The 20,048-nt window shown below is 40.4% G+C and overlaps 1 protein-coding gene, 1 long non-coding RNA gene and 1 pseudogene across 2 annotated transcripts in view; 2 read left to right on the plus strand and 1 right to left on the minus strand.

Moving 5' to 3' along the window:
- Nucleotides 1-7,627: 7,627 nt before the first annotated feature.
- Nucleotides 7,628-19,995, minus strand: LOC131828938 (uncharacterized). The gene is made up of 3 exons (XR_009352618.1): nucleotides 19,791-19,995; nucleotides 18,229-18,308; nucleotides 7,628-8,425 (listed from the first exon to the last, which is right to left on the minus strand). It is a non-coding gene; the product is annotated as an uncharacterized LOC131828938 (long non-coding RNA).
- On the plus strand, nucleotides 9,542-9,809 carry LOC131828936 (meiosis expressed gene 1 protein homolog; annotated as a pseudogene).
- Nucleotides 19,067-20,048, plus strand: part of ANK3 (ankyrin 3) — a 675,561-nt gene continuing 674,579 nt past the window's right edge. The window contains exon 1 of the mRNA XM_059170184.1: nucleotides 19,067-19,424. Coding sequence (XP_059026167.1) covers nucleotides 19,368-19,424 — 57 coding nt within the window. The 5' untranslated portion in view covers nucleotides 19,067-19,367. The remainder of the gene's footprint in view (nucleotides 19,425-20,048) is intronic.

Raw genomic sequence — 20,048 nt, forward strand, 5'->3', positions numbered from 1 at the left:
ATTGACATTCAAGGTATAATCCAGTTCTTTGGGGAATTAGGAACAACTGTCGTTATCTTATAAATCTCTACAAAACCAAACTACAACCTTAGAAACAAGTTAAAGCCCACCCATCTGATTAATCTCTAAACCTTGGCTATTTCTCTCAAGATGTTTGTGAATAAAATAATCCAGATAATGGATAAGGAGGATGTGGTATATACACACAAAGGAATAATACTTAGCCATCAAAAAAAAAAAAGAAACCTTCCCATTTACAAAAACATGGATAGAACTATAGGTTATGATACTAAATGAAATAAGTCAGAGAAAGACAATTATCATATGCACTCAATTGTATGTGCAATTCAAGAAATAAAACAGGGGATCATAGGGGAAGAGAGGAAAAAATAAAACAAGATGAAACCAGAGAGGCAGCCAAAACATATGAAACTCTTAATCATAGGAAACCAACTGAGGGTTGCTGGAGGGTTGGGGTGGAGGGATGAGGTAATTGGGTGATGGGCATTAAGGGAGCACATGATGTAATGAGCACTGAGTTTGGTATAAGACTGATGAATCACTGACCTCTACCTTTGAAACCAGTAAGGCCTTATATGGTAATTAATTGCATTTAAATAAAAAAACCAATCAGGATGTGGGTCAATGGGTCAAAATTGCCTGTACTTTAAGAAGAAGGGAAAACTTTAAATAGCTTTTACCCCAAAACTCTGAAAAATTTTTTTCTTTACCTTCTTTTTCTGTCCCTTGAAGTGATAAATCTTATCATATCTTTGAAATGTAAACACAGCCCACAATTTCCTGAGATTGAAGAAAAAAAAAAGAGGGAAAGAGGTCTTCTAAAAATACAAATTGCCAAGAAGACTCTTATTTCCAGATTCTAGCACCTCTAATAACAGGCAGATAAGCTATAAGCATGCACCTTGCAAAAAATTTAGATTTTCTCTCTGTCTTTGATAACAATTTTGGTATAAATATCTTCTCCAGGACCTAAGAGTCAGTCTTTGATATGCAAATTTTAGGGAAAAGTTTTTCATAAAAATAAGTAAATAAATAGAGGGACGTATTTAAAAATTGACCCTATACTGTCCTTTCCACAAATATTAGTAGAAACAAAATTAAGATTTTTGTTTACATCTTGTCTGAGTTTGTGTGTCTGTGTTTGTGTATGTGTGTGTGTGTGTATCTATGTATTTTGTAAATATGAGATATTTTCTCTACCTCTGGGTGGAATTGCTAAAATTAGTATGTAAAAGAGCTCTATTTAGTTGGCTTGAAGACGTGCACTTCTAAGGATTGGGCATTCTAAAATTCAGAAGGGTAGAAATTAACCCAAATGTTTTTCAAGCTCACATGATCTGGGAAAATATTTGGTATTAAAGCTCAATTAAGGATGCTGTTTTAAATAAAAAAGACATGTCTTTAGAGTTACCAGCATTAAGTACAAAACTTTTATTCTCTTTGTGTTTACTAAAAGTCAAGTAAGTTCATGGTATTTTTGTTGCAAAATTTGTCAGTAAAAAAGAAACTTAAAATAATGTTGACTTGCCTAATGCATCCTGAAGTTTTTGTGGGTAGTCTAACTATTAAGAACAAATAAATTAAATAGATGTAAAAAGTAAAAAGGTTTGTAGCTAAGCTTTCAAATAGCTTCAAAATCTTTGGTAACCTAAAATTTTAAAGTTTTGCCAAGTTAAATGAGAAAAGTTAAGTTTGTTGATAATCTAGATTATTTCTGAATAAGATAATATTTTATCTTATCTAAACATTAAGTACTGAACAGGGTTTATCTACTTTTGTCTTATTACAGAAAAACTACAGATAAATTTGGGTCTGTTAATAAACATATTTTATGCTTTAGTGGAATATTGTACTATGAAAAAAATACATGTTTCCAAAAATTACAAAATGAAACATATCAATAAATCTGCCTGTCTAAAGAATTCTAATGTAACAGACAGTTCACAATTGGTTACTTCTTAGTTTCCACTGGAGACTGAGGTTTCTAAAAACAATATTCTTTTTTAAAAAATGTTATTTATTTATTTGAAAGAGAGAGAAAATGAGAGGGGGGAGGGGCTGAGCAGGGAGCCAGACAGTCTCCGATCTTGAGCCCCAGGACCCTGGGATCATCACCTGAGCCAAAGGCAGACGCTTAACTGACTGAGCCACCCAGGTGCCCCTAAAAGCAATACGCTTATAAATGTAATTGAGACTGCTAGAAATGATAAGGGAAGCAACTCTATGCAAGGAAAATAAGATGTGTTTTGACAGGAAAGGTATGAGGTATGGGAATACATTTTTGTTGAAGGAAAGAAAGTAATTTTGTCCTAAAATGAGGCTGGTTATTTAGAGAGAAGGCTTAGGGCAAAATCTCAATGAAAAAGAAAGTTGTGGAAGGTTTGTCAAGGGAAATCTTTGAAAAAGAATTTTATGCATGATCAGGTCTAAGATTAGAATTGGAAGAGTTTTGAAGTACGCTGGTGTAAGATGGAGATTCAGCTTTTCTCTTCATAAGAAGTACAAAAGTTTTCTTAAACTATTGGTCTGCTCTTCATAAGACACTGTAAACAAAAGATTTTCTTTACTTTTTGTCTGCCTAAAAAACAATAACTCTAGGTTTGCCAAAATAATTTCCTATATTTATCTGGTCTTTTTTTTTTTTTTTTTTAAATTTTATTTATTTATTTGACAGAGAGAGATCACAAGTAGGCAGAGAGGCAGGCAGAGAGAGAGAGAGGAGGAAGCAGGCTCCCTGCTGAGCAGAGAGCCCGACTCGGGACTCGATTCCAGGACCCTGAGATCATGACCCGAGCCGAAGGCAGAGGCCTAACCCACTGAGCCACCCAGGCGCCCTATCTAGTCTTTGATTACTTAAGAAAACAGAGTCTTAATATTAAAAGCTAAATTTTACTCACAATTATATGACCTTCTGTATTTGCCTTTGATATCCTTTATTGTCACTTTGATGAAATGGATAATTAAATATTGTTTTCTAATCATGATTCTACTTAATCAAATGTTCAACTCTTTTGGTTTTTTTCTTTTTTTAGACATAGTTTCCAATCAAATTCTAGAAAGAAGTCTTTTCACCACAATCTAACTGAAATTTTCCAGCGGGCCCCTGGAACATTTCGAGAGGAAAAAATTTGGTGAGAAATTAAACTAACTAGGCTTATTCGGTATGTTAAATAACTTGGAAGCATTGTCAAATAAGTGGTATCAAATACTGTTAGATTATATTTACAGAGGTATATTATCAAAACATGTGTTCTACAATTAAATGAAACTCCTAGAATTCTGATGTCCTGGTATGCTGCTGCTGCTGCTGTTGTTGTTCTTATTTTTTTTTAATTTTTTTAAGTGATTTTATTTATTTATTTGAGAGACAGAGCATGAAAGGAGAGAGGTCAGTGGGAGAAGCAGACTCCCAGCCGAGCAGGGAGTTCAATGTAGGACTCAATCCCAGGACTCCAGGATCATGACCTGAGCCGAAGGCAGTCACCCAACCAACTGAGCCACCCAGGCACCCCAGTTGTTGTTATTATTATATTTTTATATTACATTATTGTATTATATTTTTATTAATATATTTTATATTTAATCAAATATATCTTTGTAAGCAAATTAAAACATTTATCTTTTCTCCCTACCAGATCCTTCTAGAATTCAGAAACTCTCAGTGAGAATTCTCAGTGAGTACTTTTACGGCAATATATTATATTATATTTTTATTTTATTATTATTATATATTATATTATTATTTATATTTTATCATTATATTTTATTATACATATTTATATTATATATTTATATATTTCATTATAGCTTTACTATATATAATAATATATTATTATATTATCATTTTTATTTATCATTATATTTTATTTATTTATATATTTAATATATAATATTATAAATATTTTAATTATTGTATTATTGCTATATTATTATATTTATATTATTATATTTTTATATTTAATTTATACATATTTTTATTTTTATATATTATATTTTAGAGAGAGCACACACACAAGGTGGGGGAGGGAGGTGAAGGGCAGAGGGTGAGGGAGAGATGCCCAGGGTGGAGCCCTACATGGGTTTCGATCTCACGACCCTGAGATCATGACCTGAGTCAAAATCAAAAGTTGCAGGCTGAACCGACTGAGTCATCCAGATGCCCGTATCCTGGTATGTTACTATCTTGAGGTGTTCTATGCCACAAAAATAACCACATTTCCTTGTCAGTTGCATTATAATGAACTCAAATCAGATGTATTTGTGTCTTTGTGTTCTATTTGTGTTCTTGTATGGATTGTGTATGGTATATGTGTAAATTGTGCATGTGTGCTGTGTATGTTGTCTGCTGTGTATGTTGTGCTTTTTGTTATTAAGTTTTTAAATTTTAATTCCAGTAGAGTTAAAATAATAATAATGTTATATTATTTTCAGGCATAGAGTATAGTCAAATCAGATATTTGGGGCGTCTGGGTGGCTTAGTGGGTTAAATAAAACCTCAGGCTTCAGCTCAGGTCATGATCGAAGAGTCCTGGGATCAAGCCCCGAATTGGGTTCTCTGCTCAGCAGGGAGCCTGCTTCCTCCCCTCTCTCTGCCTGCCTCTCTGCCTACTTGTGATCTTTGCCTGTCAAATAAATAAACAAAATCTTAAAAAAAAAAAAAAATCAGGTCTTTAACCATGGCTATTTTCACGTCTTTTATCATTAATAGTTCTACTTTTACTCAGCAGATGCCTCTATTCCTGCAAGTCTGCTTCATCTTCAGTGAGACCCATGGAAAAAAAAACCTCTGAGTACAGTTTTCTGATAAGCTTAAGATCATAAAACTGAACCAGCTAAAAATTTCCAGAAGGAGTGGAAAAACTGGATTCACACTGAACAAGAATTAATAACATGAGACTCAATGAACTGAGGAAGATAATTATACTTCCAGTGACTTTTTGTTTGAGATTTTGCTGACCTTTTAAAAAAGGTTTTCTTCAGATTTAAGAAAATTTGTTCTCTTAAGCTAACTCACTTATAGCAATTTAATCAAATATGCCTTTGTAAGCAAATTAAAACATTTATCTTTTATTCCTTCCAGATCCTTCTAGAATTCAGAAACTCTCAGTGAGAATTCTCAGTGAGTATTTTTATGGCAATATATTTATTTTATTTGTCAGAGAGAGGGGATGATCACAAGCAGGGGGAGCAGCAGGCAGAGGCAGAAGCAGGCTCCCTACTGGGCAAGGAGCCCAATGTGGGACTTGATTCCAAGTTCCTGGGATCATGACCTGAGCCAAAGGCAGATGCCCAACCATCTGAGCCACCCAGTCATCTTCTATTCGTATAAGTTTCAATAAGAATCTGTTATCCTTATGACATGATACAAATGATAACACTGGTTATATTCCCAAGGCTTTGATTGGAAGGTCATATCTGAAGGACCTGCATAGGCTAAGATATAATCAGACAGTTTTAAAGAACTAAGATTGGCTTTATGGAAGCAATAAAGCCTCCTTAGAAATATCAGACTTATACCTTGCTTATAGAGTTCCTAGAAGCCTTACTAGGGAAGTAAAGAAGGTCACTTCCTGGCAGGGCAGGAACCTCAGGATACTGGGGACTTCGAGAAGAGAGAAATTCACCCAAATCTATAGGCATTGCAGGTGAAATCTGATGGCAACTATGTGGCTTGGCTTCTGGCTTTAAGAGGCTATTAAAAGCTCAATCTAGCAATTCCTTATGAAAAGTTCCAACAAAGCAAGTTCTAAAGCGTCTATATGGTCAATTACTGTTCTTGATACATTTATGTAAATAATTAGGCTGAGGTTTTTTTGAAACTAGACTTATTTTGCAAGCAAATTAGTGCTAATCTGGCTATCTTTGGTGAAAATGAGAGTGCTTATATAGAGAAAATACATGTCATTGGCACTTCTTTGTAGATCCTACATTTTTATTACAATTCATCATAAAATGGACTAGATCTTAATTTCTTCTAGTGTTCTTCAATGCCTAGCTACAAATCTCCATCTAACATTTTGATTTTTCTCCTACCTTTCTGACTTAGAATCAGTTGAGGACTAAAACTCTCTTTTTCCTGAAACCCTGCAAGCTAAATATAAACGGCTTGATGCGAAGCAATCACCGTAAGAACTCACGCATAGACAGTCTTTGCTCTATTGCTCTATGAGCCACTCAGAAAGATCACTGGAGACATTTGAACCATAAATCAGGAAGATCTGCCAAATTGCACTATCCACCCTTACTCTGTCTTAAGATTCTTCAAGTCTGACATCTAGAAGTCTTCTCAACTGGCAGCCCTCAGAACTCAGAAACTGTCTTACATTTGATCTGGTCATTAACCATTGTTTTTCTTTTGTTTTTCGAGAAATGCCTCTTTTAAAATACTTGAGTACTTGAACCATAGGTCTAACTTCAAGAATGTGCCTACATTGTGCCTCCCGAAATGAGTTCGTCTGAACTGATCTATTGTCAGAACTAAGAGACTGGATCAGTAAGATGAAACAACCTACCATCTCAACTTTTTTTTTTTTAAGATTTTATTTATTTATTTGACAGAGAGAGAGAGAGACAGGGAGAGAAGAAACACAGCAGGGTGAGTGGAAGAGGGAGAAGCAGGCTCCCCATTGAGCAAGGAGCTAGTTGTGGGGTTCAATCCCAGGACTCCAGAGTCATGACCTGAGCCAAAGGCAGATGCTTAACCAACTGAGCCACCCAGGAGCCCCCAGCTTAACTTTTAATTGTGAAACTCCTATGGAAGTTTCAGATGAGGGAGCTGGAGGGGTTCAGACCCTTCACCCTCTGAACGTGGCACTTGGACATGCAAATTATTTTGAGCTAAAGGCATTTGAGACCCTGCTGGTTCAAGGAAAACTTTGCCCCTCACTTAACTACACAGAAGAATCCAAATTGGAGCTCTTTCCTCAGATAAGAGTTTTTAACAGAGATAAATGTTATCTGAGTGACCTACCGGGGGATCGCAGGGCAAACATCTAATTACCAAACATCTGCTCTTCTGTTGCTTGGAAATGCATTCTTTTTCTCTGAGGTTCCAGATCCTTACGTCCTTCTGCTTAGTTCAGAATGACATGTATAACCTCATTTGCCTGACTATCTTTGGCATTTCCATGTCTGTGTGGATTCCCCATATGTATGCCTATTAAATTTGATTTTTTCCTGTTAATGTGTCTCATGTCAATTTGTTTCTTAGTCCAGCCAGAAGGACCTGTAAGGGGACAAGAATTCTTGCTCCCTGAGAGGGGTCCCTCTAAATCCTGATCCTAACTTTTTTTTTTTTTTTTTTTTTTAAATCACAACTATGCTCTTCAGTATCCCAAATCAAAGGGTTTTTGCTTCCTTTTAACAGGCTGGTGATTCAGAAGACTTTCGACTGCCTTGAAATCAATCACTTCCACTGTTTCCTCCCCTTTCTGATTTTTTATTTAAGACATTAAGTATTTATTAAATGTCTGTGTGTTGAACATTACAGGAATGAAATGAAATGTGGTCCCTACTTGTGAAGACCTGTAATCAAGTTAAGAATTGAAATACATATGATCATATTCATGGTAAGACATAATTATGGAAAAAAATTCTGAACTTGGTCTGAAATGAAAGTTTCTTTATTCCATACAGACCATACCTTTTTCATTTTTTAATGAGACCTTTGAAGAATGGCATTCTAGGGTTAAACTGCACAGAGAGGCTGCTTATCTAAACAATAGAATTTAAGCGCTATTAAGATGAGGCTGTCACTTTCAACAGTATTGTTCTTTAAAGAGAGCATAGCATCATCTTTGCATTGTACTAACTGGCCAATGTAGTTGGCATGGTTTGTTTTTGTCTGCTTATGTTCGTGGGGTAATAAATACAAGTTAAGGAATATGGATGGAACAACACAAACCAAATGGTTTCCCAACCGTTAGAATGTGACTCATGAGAAATAGCCTCAGCCAGTCCTGGGAAGTAGTAAATTGTGAGGAAGAGCATGGGATTTTTGTTAATAAACTTTCATTAAGCAGATGTTTATAAATATTTCTTGAGTCCTTAATAAATATCATGCACCACTGGATGTTCTAATCATATAACAGCGAATAAAAAGGAAAAAGACTATAGAACTTACATTCTAGAGGGACAGACAGGTAATGAACAGAGAACTAGAGAGTTGGCATAGGAATGAACACTGTACAAAGAAAAACACGATTGATGAGGAAGCGTAGGCTGCAGGATCCTGGAAGGCTTCTGGGGAAAACAATCTTGAGGTTAACATCTTCTTGACAAGAAGGAGGAGGTAGCAGGAAGACCTGGGGGAAGATGCTTCCGGCAGATGGTGCATCAGGTAGAGAAGCCACGAGCCGAAGGGTTCTCATTTCAGAAACAGCATTTAGGCTGGTGGGGCTGGAGCCTGCAGAAGAGTACTGGGTGAGGGCACTGGGTGAGGTCAGAGTGTTAGGCAGGCGCCAAGCCAATGGCAGGCTTCATAGGCAGGATAAGGAGTTTAGTTTTAATTCCAAAGGCAATAGAAGCCACAGGAGGGTTTTAAGTAGAGGAGTCATGTGTTCTAATTTACATTTAAAAAAGAACATTCTCGATGTTGTGACAAGGGTGAATTTTAGGAAGGAGGAGGGAAGCAAGAAGACCAGTTAGGATGCAAGGGCAGGTATTCTGGGTCAGAGATGGTGACTTCTGAGCAAGGAGAGACCTATGATCTAGACAGATCCAACTACTTGACTCACCAGCAAAGCAAAGCTGGTAAAGTCAGCTTGCTGAGCGCTAATTTCCTCACCCATTTTACGGAGTTTGGAGATTTGTTTGGGGGATTACCTGAGATGAAACAAAGTGCCTACTACAAAGCCAAAGGATAGCATGCTGGCAGGCTAGATTGGGAGTCAGCAAACCGGCTCGTGTGGCCCACCACTTGTTCTCGTTAGTACGTGGGAGCATAACCATGCCCACCTGGTAGGTATGACCGCTGTCATTGTACAACAGTGAGGTTGTACCCAACTTGTTGTAACAGAAATCACATGGTCTGTAAGATCTAAAATACTTAATCTCTAGCCCTTTACAGAAAAAGTTTACTAACCCTGGTCTACATTGTAACGAAGACTAGAAGGAATGTAAGACGGATGTACTCTATCTATACACCTCGGAAGCAGTGCTTTCAGAGAAATACTAGTGGCACGTCATGTGGTATATTTTTCAAGTGCTCTGCCAAAGAGGAGACCCACCTGTAAAGAAGTGATTAACAAGAACAAGCTTTTAAAATAACCTTCACATGTCATTGTCCTATAAACCAACAAATAACATCACATTATTTATATAATGTCTTTATGTTTACATTCTATTTATCAATAGTTTTGTTGATACTAACAAAGACCAAGATGAGGAAGCCAGTCATGGGGATAACTGGAACATGACTATTCCAGGCAGAGGGAAGCAGTCGGAACTGAGATCTCGATGTAGAAGCTGGACCAGGAATAGCCAGGAGAAATAATTGGAAGTAAGACTTCTTTCTTTAGCCATGGCTAGTTCTGACGTGAAACCGAAACCAGTAAGTTGTGCCAAAAAATGGTCAGAAGACATAGGAAATCTGTACAGATTTCAGCAAGCAGGCTCTTGGGATGAAATTGAATACAAACAGGTGAAACAAGTTTCTATGGTAGATCAGTTGGCCAGAGACAGGATACGTGAAGAAACTCCAAAGAAGGGACAATACTTTCTATTACTACAACAAACAGAGGGAGTGTGATGACAAGGAAGTCCACAAAGTGAAAATGTATGCGTACTAGCCTTTGTTCTTTGTGTTACTTGTCATTATTTCTTAAGAATTCATGGCTTTGTTCTATATCATGTAAATGTCATTTTATAAAATGATTCAAAATGCAGACTTCAATGGAATGTTTTGAAACACAAAAGCCATGAAACCTGGTATCAATCATCCTGTTCTGTTCTAAAAGAGAACTGCAAAAGCATGAAAGTTGAAAAAAAACAGTCTTGTTAAAATCGTTCACTACAGATTTATAAATTCAGTGTATGAGAGGATAAGTAATGGAGAGACCAAGTAATATATTTCTTTATTTTATTTTATTTTATTTATTTTGATAGAGAGAGAAGGAACACAAGCAGGGGGAGTGGGAGAGGGAGAAGCAGGTTTCCCGCTGAGCAGGGAGCGTGATGCAGGGATCGATCCCAGGACCCTGGGATCATGACCTGAGCCGAAGGCAGGCACTCAACCAACTGAGCCACCCAGGCATTCCTACCAAGTAATATATTTCAATGAACTGGAAAATCCATATGGAAATAGAGTTCAGTCAGGCAGTCAACAAGTATTAATTTAGCATTAAGCCTGCGTTGGAGCCAGTGCTAGCTGCTGGGACCTGTGGGGATAGACATATACCGCTTCCTGCTTTCTTGGTACTTTGAATTTGATGTTCCCTTTTGGAGAAGACCTGCCGGACAGCATGTAAGTATCTTCGTGTGAAGAAAGGAAGACCCTGGGATGCCTGGGTGGCTCAGCTGGTTAAGCGTCTACCTTCAGCTCATGTCATGACCCAGGGTCCTGGGATAGAGCCCCACATCGAGCTCCTTGTTGAGTGGGGAGCCTGCTTCTCCCTCTGCCCCCTCCACTGTTTGTTCTCTCTCTCAAGTGAATAAATAAAATCTTAAAAAAAAAAAAAAGGCAGACCCTCTTCTTTATAATACTGTATCTCCATCTGTAGTAAATATATTTAAAAAATTTTTTTTTTTTTTTTTTAGGGCTGTCTGCCAAAACCATGTGATAGAAATATTCAACTCTACTCTGTGATGTGAATGGCTCCTGGGTGCGGCACGCTTTTGCAGTAGAGAAACTTGCTCAATTATATGTGGAAGTGCCAGTTTTCCAAAGGGGAAACCGATGAAAATACTATAAAGAAGGGATAGGACTGAACCGAAGATCGTGAAGACCGTTTCAGTAGTTCTCCGTTTTAACTAAGTCAGTGATCCCTGAGTCTTGGTTCTATAGGATCCTGAGTATCCACAAGTATTTCATACGGCTCTCTAAAACTTTCAGTATAAAATTTAAGCAAGCTACACATACTGTTCTTGAAAGAGTGGACAAAGGGGAGAGTGGGCAAAATCAAATGATCAGTTACAGGATTGACCTAGTGACCAAAAAGTTTTGGTGGTCTCAGGAGGGTGCAGAAGTTGGGGCAGTGTTGGGGAGTTGTGCTGGTGTGTTTCTATTTTCAACAAATTGAGGTTAGTTATTTCCCTATTTTCTTTCTTTCTTTTTAAGATTTTATTTATTTATTTGACAGAGATCACAAGCAGGTGGAGAGGCAGGCAGAGAGAGGGGGAAGCAGACTCCCTGCTGAGCAGAGAGCCCCTTGCGGGGTGGGATCCCAGGACTCTTGGGATCATGATCTGAGTGGAAGGCAGAGGCTTTAACCCACTGAGCCACGCAGGCACCCCTATTTACCCGTTTTCTTTTTTAAAGAAACTCAGATTTGAAGTGCAAGGTTTTATATCATACCGTGGTATACAATTAGAATACCTTGATGCAGAAGTCCCAAACGAGGCCATTAGAAAGAGTTTATAAAACACAGGTAATTCTAGGGGAGCTGGGAGCAAAGAGTGCATGGAGTAGGTCAAGGAGCTCCTTGGTTCTTTTTTCCTTTGGCTCAGGACAAAGATGAAAACACCTGAATTAAGAGAGCTTGGTTCTGATTTAGCAGAATCAGGACCGAGAAGAGCAAAGGAAGCGAGAGAGAACTAAAGAGAGAATGTCGGGGAAAGAGAAAACAATGTAAACGAAAGTCTGTTCCTTTTTATTTTCCCACATCTGGTTCTCAAGTGTCATTTCCTTTTTTTCTTTCTTAACTTACTTAATTCTTTCCTTCCTTCCTTCCTTTTCTCTTTCTCCTTCCTTCTGTCCTTCCTTCCTTCCAAGATTTTATTTACTTATTTGTCAGAGACAGAGAGAGCACAAGCAGGGGGAGGGGCAGGCAGAGGGAGAAGCAGGTGCTCCACTGAGCAAGGAGCCCTACGCTAAACTTGATCCCCTGGGATCCTGACCTGAGCTGAAGGCAGATGCTTAACTGACTGAGCCACCCAGGCGTCCCTCAGGTATCATTTTCTTTTATTATCTTCCTCTTGTGACCTAGATGCTACACCAATGAACAATTCAAAGTCTTCCTTTCCTTTACTTTCCTAAGCACCCTCAACTAGAATCAACACAGATCATTTCAGTGGGAAGTTGGGCAACAGTAATAAGGAAAGCTTGCCTTCTTAACATGGGGCTGAAAGTTACCAATTTATCTCCTACTGTTAATTAGTTTTGCTTTATGGAAACTTTTTCTATCTATTCTTTCTTTTAATTTTCAATTTTTTTATTAACATATGATGAATTTATTATTTGTTTCAGGGGTATTTCTATGGATTCTTGAGCAATGATGTTAGCATCATTCATATTACCATCACTTTATATGTTTTTGAAATCCCAGACCAAAGCTAAGAGGAATCGATGAAAAGTTGTCATACTCAGAATGTAATGAGAAGGTAGAATTTACCACACTGGTCTTTTCTCTTCTGCAACTCTACTATGAAGTTTATTATAATTATGAAACTTATTATTACTATGAAGTTTATTATCCCATTTTGTAAACTACTATGTAATTGTTTTTTTTTAAAGATTATTTATTTGAGAAATTTATGTTATTTATTTATTAGAGAAAATAAGAGAGCACAAGCAGGCAGAGCAGCAGAAGGAGAGAGAGAAGTAGGCTCCCCACTGAGCAGGGAGCCCGATGCGGGGCTCCATCCCAGGACCCTGGATCATGACCTGAGCCGAAGGCAGTCGCTTAACCAACTGAGCCACCCGGATGCCCCAAGATTTTATTTTTAAGTAATCCCTACACCCAACCGGGGCTTGAACTCCCAACCCTGAGATCAAGAGTCGCATGCTTTACTGACTTGAGGCATCCAGGCATCCATGTGATTGGGTTTTTTAAATCAATAATTATTTATCTCAAATACTTTGTTGAGTCAAACAGTATTTCTCATTCCATAGGGGATACCCAAATAATTTCTATTTCCTTTCAAATGTTAAAGAAATTTAAGGAATTAAGTACTGGAAGTGGACACTAAAGTAAGTTATTTAACCATATTTTACATGGGACTGCAAAACTTACTCAATAAATAAACATTGCCTTCTCATTCCAGTTGACCTTGATAAAAATATGGCTAACCCATCATCTTTATTGTATATTAGGGGGATGAATTTCTACACTGTTGAAACCATAAATAGGGAGAAAGGCCAAAGACCGCAAGAGGGAAAATATTTTGGTTCAACCTTGTGCTTGGTGAGCCACTTTCTCTCATAAAATTTACAAATTAAGGGACATATTTTTATACACAGTCACAGTCGCCATGGATAGCGGTAACCAAATATGTTTTTTATTTGAGAAATGTTTTTCTGTTACTTGCTAATCTTAGGAAACAAACACATATTCACTAACCATAATCGAACTTAAAAAAATTTTTCTCACAGGCAATAGTTTCCTGTAGTAACTCTTATTTCCCTGTTTGTTTGTTTTTAAGATTTTATTCATTTATTTGACAGAGAGAGATCACAAGTAGGCAGAGAGGCAGGTGGAGAAAGAGAGAGAGAAGCAGGCTCCCTGCTGAGTAGAGAGCTTGATTTGGGGCTTGATTCCAGGACCCTAGGATCATGACTTGAGCCGAAGGCAGGGGCTTAACCCACTGAGCCACCCAGGTGCCCCTCTTATTTCCCTGTTTATTGCAGATTTTGTAAAACCGTGTAAGAAATCAACTTTTCTCTTTTGCTAATGCCCAGGTGGGAAATTCCTACTGCTTAACCACAATTGTGAGTTTGAATCAAACCGCAGTAGAAATTGCTCTGGAAGGAACAGAGTGTCTAATTGAGGTTGTGGAGAAATATATAAATGTGAAAGCAGAGTGAGGATAAGAAAGTTCATATCATCCTTACAATGGTGGTTCTTGAGGTAACTTTAGGTGGCTTAAGGACAAAGTATTAAATAATGTCGAATTGTATAAGATTGTCCCTTTTCAGTTCTTTTTCATTCCTTCCATTAACATTGAGGAGAAAGTTGACATATAGTGCCAGTGTTTGTGTCCTCTTAACCCTTGTTACATATTTTTTTAATTGATGAGAGAGGGCCTCAGACAGAATATAGAATAAATCAGCAAATCTACAATATTTTTTTTTATCATATCTGTTGGGTGCGAGTGAAAGTGATTTTCCATTAATTCGGTAAGGTAATATTTCTTTTAAAAATAAATTTGTTATGGGGCGCCTGGGTGGTTCAGTGGTTTAAAGCTTTGGACTTCGGCTCAGGTCATGATCCCAGGGTCCTGGGATCGAGCCCCACATCGGGCTCTCTGCTCAGCAGGGAGCCTGTTTCCTCCTCTCTCTCTCTCTCTGCCTGCCTCTCTGCCTACTTGTAGTCTCTGCCTGTCAAATAAATAAATAAATAATCTTAAAAATAAATAAATAAATAAATAGATTTTTTAGATTAAAAAGTAATGATGTAAATAAAAATATTAAATAATAAAGTTGATGCACAAATATGACAAATACTGTGACGTGACTGATGGTCAGAATATTCTTTAGAGTTCTCTTAATAGTGATTAAATCATCTTCACCCAGACTTCTTCCAAATTCTTTTTCATCTTTCCTTCTTCCTCTCTCCTCCTTTGATTTTTTTTCCTACCATTTATCATTAAACAGCGTATTGAGCCAGGATGTAAAGCGTGTGATATTGTGCTGGTTACTGTGAACACAGAGATACAGAGATTAATACATCCTCATCTTCACTTTCAACCGGCTCCATCTCACTGCAGACACAGTTATGCAAACAATGATTATACAGGGAGAAATCTGATGTGCATGCAAGGTATAGTGTAGCCCAGAGGAGGGAAAGCCATGCGGGAAGCAAAGAAGGGTATTGGGTTTCGACCTTGGGAATCAGTCCTATGAAATACAGTCCAAGTTCATAAATATATCCTAGATTTATTCAGCAAACTTCTGTGGAGCCTGACATTGTGTTAGATACTGGAGATTTGGACATGAAAAACACACAGTTGGATGCTTCAAGAAGCTTTTGATTAAAAGGGGAGGCAGACAAGGAAGCAGTGCTTACATAGATCTATATACCTTATCTAAAACCTTTCAAGGCAGATGTGTTTCACAATGCTGAATTTTTAGAATGTTCATATGGTGCACATACAATATACCGCATAACACCCATAAAAGAGTCTGGGGTAGTACCTCACAATTAAAACCTGCGACTATTCATACTAAACAGAATGAAGACTATAAGTTGGGTATAGGTGGTTGATTTTTGTCGTGCTTAAGATTTCTGAATTCAGAAAAGTGTGGGCCTTTCTTCAAAATAATTACAGTCACACTGCAGGGTGTTTTAGAAGAACAAAGAGAGGGTGATGAACATTTAAAATATTTTTATTTTATTTTATTTTGTTTTTTAAGATAATCTCTATGCCCAATGTGGAACTCAAACACATGACTCCAACCAAGATCAAGAGTCATAGGCTCTACCAATTTAGCCAGCTAGGCCACCCCGAACCACATTTTAATTGAAAAGATGTCAGGGAAGGCTTCCTTAAAGTTTTATTTTCTGAATGGAGTCTTGCTGGATGAATAGTTCATTCCACAGAGACAATGGAGGCGACAAAGGACTGGAGGATTGGGTAGGGGTTTTCTAGGCAGTAGGGACAGCCAGTAGGAAGACAATGGACTTGGTGTTTGGGGGTGGGGAACTGCAAATAGTTCAGGCTGGCCGGCTGTACGGTGTGCCTGCAACAGAGATGGAGAAGGGCGAGCAGATGGAGATGCTGAGGGAGAACAGCTGAGATCAGGGGGAGGCAGCTGTAACCATTACCCTGAAGCATAAAGAAAGCTCTTGCAAGATTTTAACAGGGTGTAGTCATGTGAGGATATTTGAAGTTTTAGAAAAATCATAATATTGGGTGACAGAGATGATGCACTACACAAAATTCAGGCGACTGTAGTTATCTAGTGAGGGATGATGAGAAAATGCAAGTTGGCTTGGTTTGGCACGGAGTAATTGCTCAAGAACTTGTAGCAGGTGGGAGGGTAAAGGTAGGGATGTGGTGGGCATGGATAAGAGGAGATGATTTAGAGTGATTATAAGGAATTAGGACTCAGTATCTGATTGGACTGGGAGGGAGGAGGTGTAGAGCCTTCTCCCCTCCAGGACATCTTAGCCTTCTCTCCTGGCTTCCAGGTCTGTGTTGCTTGGCATTCCCTTTTGGACATGACGAAGTATGAGTTTGGGGCTCAAGGAAATAACCTTAGTTGGACTTGAGAGTTTTTATGTGAGAGCTGAAGCCTTCATGTGGCTGAGATCACAGACAGTGCCTGGTATGAAAAGTAAGGAAGACTGAAGTACTAGAAAATACTTAAGGGGAAGGAAAGGAAACTCTGGACCATGCTAAGTGCCCTAGAAAGATCAGCCAAGATAATGTCTGGAAAGCTCCACAAGGGCCATGGCCAAAAGGATGTCAACTTTGATTTGAGAAGAGCAGCTTCAGTAAGTGAGGAGGGGCAGAGAGTAACTCTGAAGGAGTGTGCAAGGGACCACTGTCCTCTTAAGACTGTGAAAGGAGGAGCAGAGAGAAGAAGGCCAAAATTAGAGGCAGTCATGGGCGGTATGGAAAGTTTTTGTTTTAATTTTAGTTTTTAAAGGTAGGAAAGTGCTGCCAGACTTCCAGTCACTTCTTGTAGTTAGCTTTTTCACGGGTGTTGCAGCCTGCCTCTGGAGGAGAAGTATGTTTTACCTGAACACAAGTGCTTCTCAGAAGCAGGCGGCCTGATAAGCAGACTGAACTGGAATAGCTCTACAGGAAAGCACGACTTTCTGGGCTCATCTTCCAGGTACTGCTTCTTGTGCTAACTTCCAGCCGGGTTTTTGTATCTTCCTTCTTTGTCTACCTGGTTGGCTGCTTGCCACTTGTTTAAGATGGCTCTTATGGCTGTGCGTGCCAGGGAGCTGGCTAGTAAAATACCAATGTGTGTGCAGGATTGACCCAAGCGAAGCTCTTCCCAAGCCGCCCCCCACCCCATTCTGGTAGACTGAACTGTGTGCCTGATTGGGCTCAACTAATTCCCGAGTGGCCGAGGAGATAAAGCACTAAGCTGTGTACAGTAAAGATACAAGAAGACAGAGCATTTGCCGCCATGGACATTATAATCCAAGACATGGGAGTGTTTTGTAAATAATGATAACAGTGGCTCTTAAATTTTTAGAGTATCTCTGTGAAATCTTGAATTTGATATAAAATTTCGGGGGATGTGTGGACATGCTAAATTCTGAAGAGGTTTTTATTTTTTATTTTATTTTATTTTTAAAGATTTTATTTATTTATTTGACAGACAGAGATCACAAGTAGGCAGAGAGTGAGAGGAGGAAGCAGGCTCCCCACTGAGCAGAGCAGCAGAGGGAGAGAGAGAGAAGCAGGCTCCCTATTGAGCAGGGAGCCTGATGTAGGGCTCCATCCCAGGACCCTGGGATCATGACATGAGCCAAAGGCAGAGGCTTAACCCACTGAGCCACTGAGGCACCCCTGAAGTGGTTTTTAAAAGTCAAGTTAGGAATGCTCAAACTTTGGAGTCTTTGGTGCTCTATTAGTTTGTGACCTTGGCCAAAATAACGTTTCTGAGATTCAATTTCCAGATCCTACTGCCCGTTTTGCAAAGATTTTGGGAGGACTAAATGTGGTAATATGAATAAGATGCTTAGCACAGAGCCCAACACAGAGCTGGTGCCAATAAATACTATCTCAGCTTTCTGTGTGCTATGGAGGAAGTGAGCTAGGTGTTAAATCAGAGGTAGAGCTAACACACTGCTTTCTGGTGAAGGACTTACTCCTGTGTGTAGCTGTCACTAGCTGATGAAAACACTGCTGTGCATTTCAGTGATTCCTCACGTACCTCTGGAATTTTGCTTTATCTCAGTCCCATCTGAATTATTACTTTATGTATTTTTAAAAAACTTACATACACTTGCTTAAAAAGGAAACTGTGGGTCTCTACCTTAAACAGAAAACCACTTTCACTTGCCCTAAATAGAAAGTAACAATAAACAATGAAACTAAACAATGAAAATTTAACAATGCTATAAATTCTGGTTAGATACCAGTGCTTACCTAGGGCTTTGAGCGTGGGACCCGCTCTTTGATAGAGAATTTAGGGTCAGAATACTTTCTCCTTGTAGTAGTCAGAAGAACTGAAAGAGAATTGAAAAGGGAATAACTTTCTAGCCAATGTGATCCGCAGTCCTTTAGTGCCCTGGCCCTGTTGATGCGCAGACTGAACGCATCTCCCCTGACACCAAGGAGGGGCTCTCCTTTCGCAAGACATTAGTGAGGGATGGTAGCTGCCTTGCTTCACATCCAGATCTGAATAAGAAGTGTTGTGAGGGGAGCATCCGGAATCGAACTATCCCTCAGCCTGGTCCAGGACAGAAGCTTCGAAAGCCTTGCCCTTTACGCTCCTAGAAACAAGGACACTCAGAGGTCCTGTCCCCTATTTCCTTGCTAGATCAGGCTCAGTGCCTACCTCACATCCCGGACGACTCTGGAGTTTTATTTTTTAACTGGACACATAGCTGAGGCAATCTGCGAGCTGCTGGCATCTCGGTGGGGAGGAAGGGAGGCTATGGACTTTGTTTAGAAGCTATCTGCTTGGCAAACACTGCTTCTATATGGGTTGTATGCTATAGATTAATAATAATAAGGCAAAAGCAACATTGCTCAATGATTTTATTCCCTTGCACTTGAATAGTTCAATTAATCAAATAATCAGAGAATATTACTCTTATTTTGTTCTCATCATGAAGGTGGCTAAGGGAACTCTATTCAGCAGCCCGCGGGAACAAGGACGTGCCCTCCCGCCCTTCCTAGAGCTACCTCTGCTTCCCTCCTGCCCAGGTAAGACCTCCGCCCCCGCTCCCTCGCCCGCCGCCGCGCAGACCCCCGAGCGCCCGCCGACTGGGCATGCTCGCCGGGCGGGCTTCCCGCGGGGAGCCGGCCGGCCCCTCCGCCGCGTCTCCACCTGGGCCGAGGCCCGCCCCCCGCGCACCGGCCCCGGGCGGGCACCTGGCGGGCGCTGCGGACACAGCAGGGGGAGGAGACAGCCGCGGGGCGGGCGCCGCGGGACTGTGCTTGGCGTTGCTGAGCTGCCGCCGAACTTTTCCCGCAGAAGTCCCACAGTGGGGGGCAGAAGGCTCGGGGCGGGGAGAAGACAGTGGAGTTCCTGGAAGGAGCGGCCGGCGCAGCTCGACAACATGGCCTCCTCCACCTCCTCCTCTCTGGCGGGCGCCGAGAGCACCCCTTCTGCGCAGGTGAGCGCCGCCCCGCCCCCCTACCTGTGGCTTCCCTCGCGGCGGGGGCGGGCGGGCAGCCGGGGGCTGGGGGGGTGGGGGTCCCGGGAGCCGTGCGGCGCAGGGGGCTGCCCGGACGTCTGCCTTCCTGGGGGTGCCGGGTGGCGCCGGCAAGGCGAGCGGTGGGGGACCGGATGGCTGCGGGTCGCGGGGGTCCGGCTGCGCGGGACCGGAGTTGCGGCCCGGGGCAGAGGCGTGAGCTGGTGTTCTTGCCCCAGCGCACGAGCATCCCGAAGAAGGAGCAAAGAGGGCCCAAGGATCTGGGGCTTCTGCTTCGAAACATTTGTCTCTAAGAAACGCGCGGCCCCGGGCTCGGGACGCCCTCACCTTTTCGTGCTTCCCGTCTTTGGGCTTCTGTGTTCTTGGCTCGCGCCGCCAACTCCGTGCCAGGCTGAACCCTTCCTAAGGACACGACCGAAGTAGGCTGCAGGTTTGGCGGGGAGGAAATCACCTGGTGCTGAAAGTTACCTTCAGAATTACGCCTTTTTTGGGGGGAGGGGGGTGAGTCGAGATACTTGATTTAATCGGGTCAGAATGCAAAATATACGTAAAGATTGGGGCATAGGTAAAAGGCAACCAGTAGGG

Source organism: Mustela lutreola, chromosome 4 (assembly GCF_030435805.1).
Source record: "Mustela lutreola isolate mMusLut2 chromosome 4, mMusLut2.pri, whole genome shotgun sequence".
In the NCBI taxonomy this organism is placed as follows: Eukaryota; Metazoa; Chordata; class Mammalia; order Carnivora; family Mustelidae; genus Mustela; species Mustela lutreola.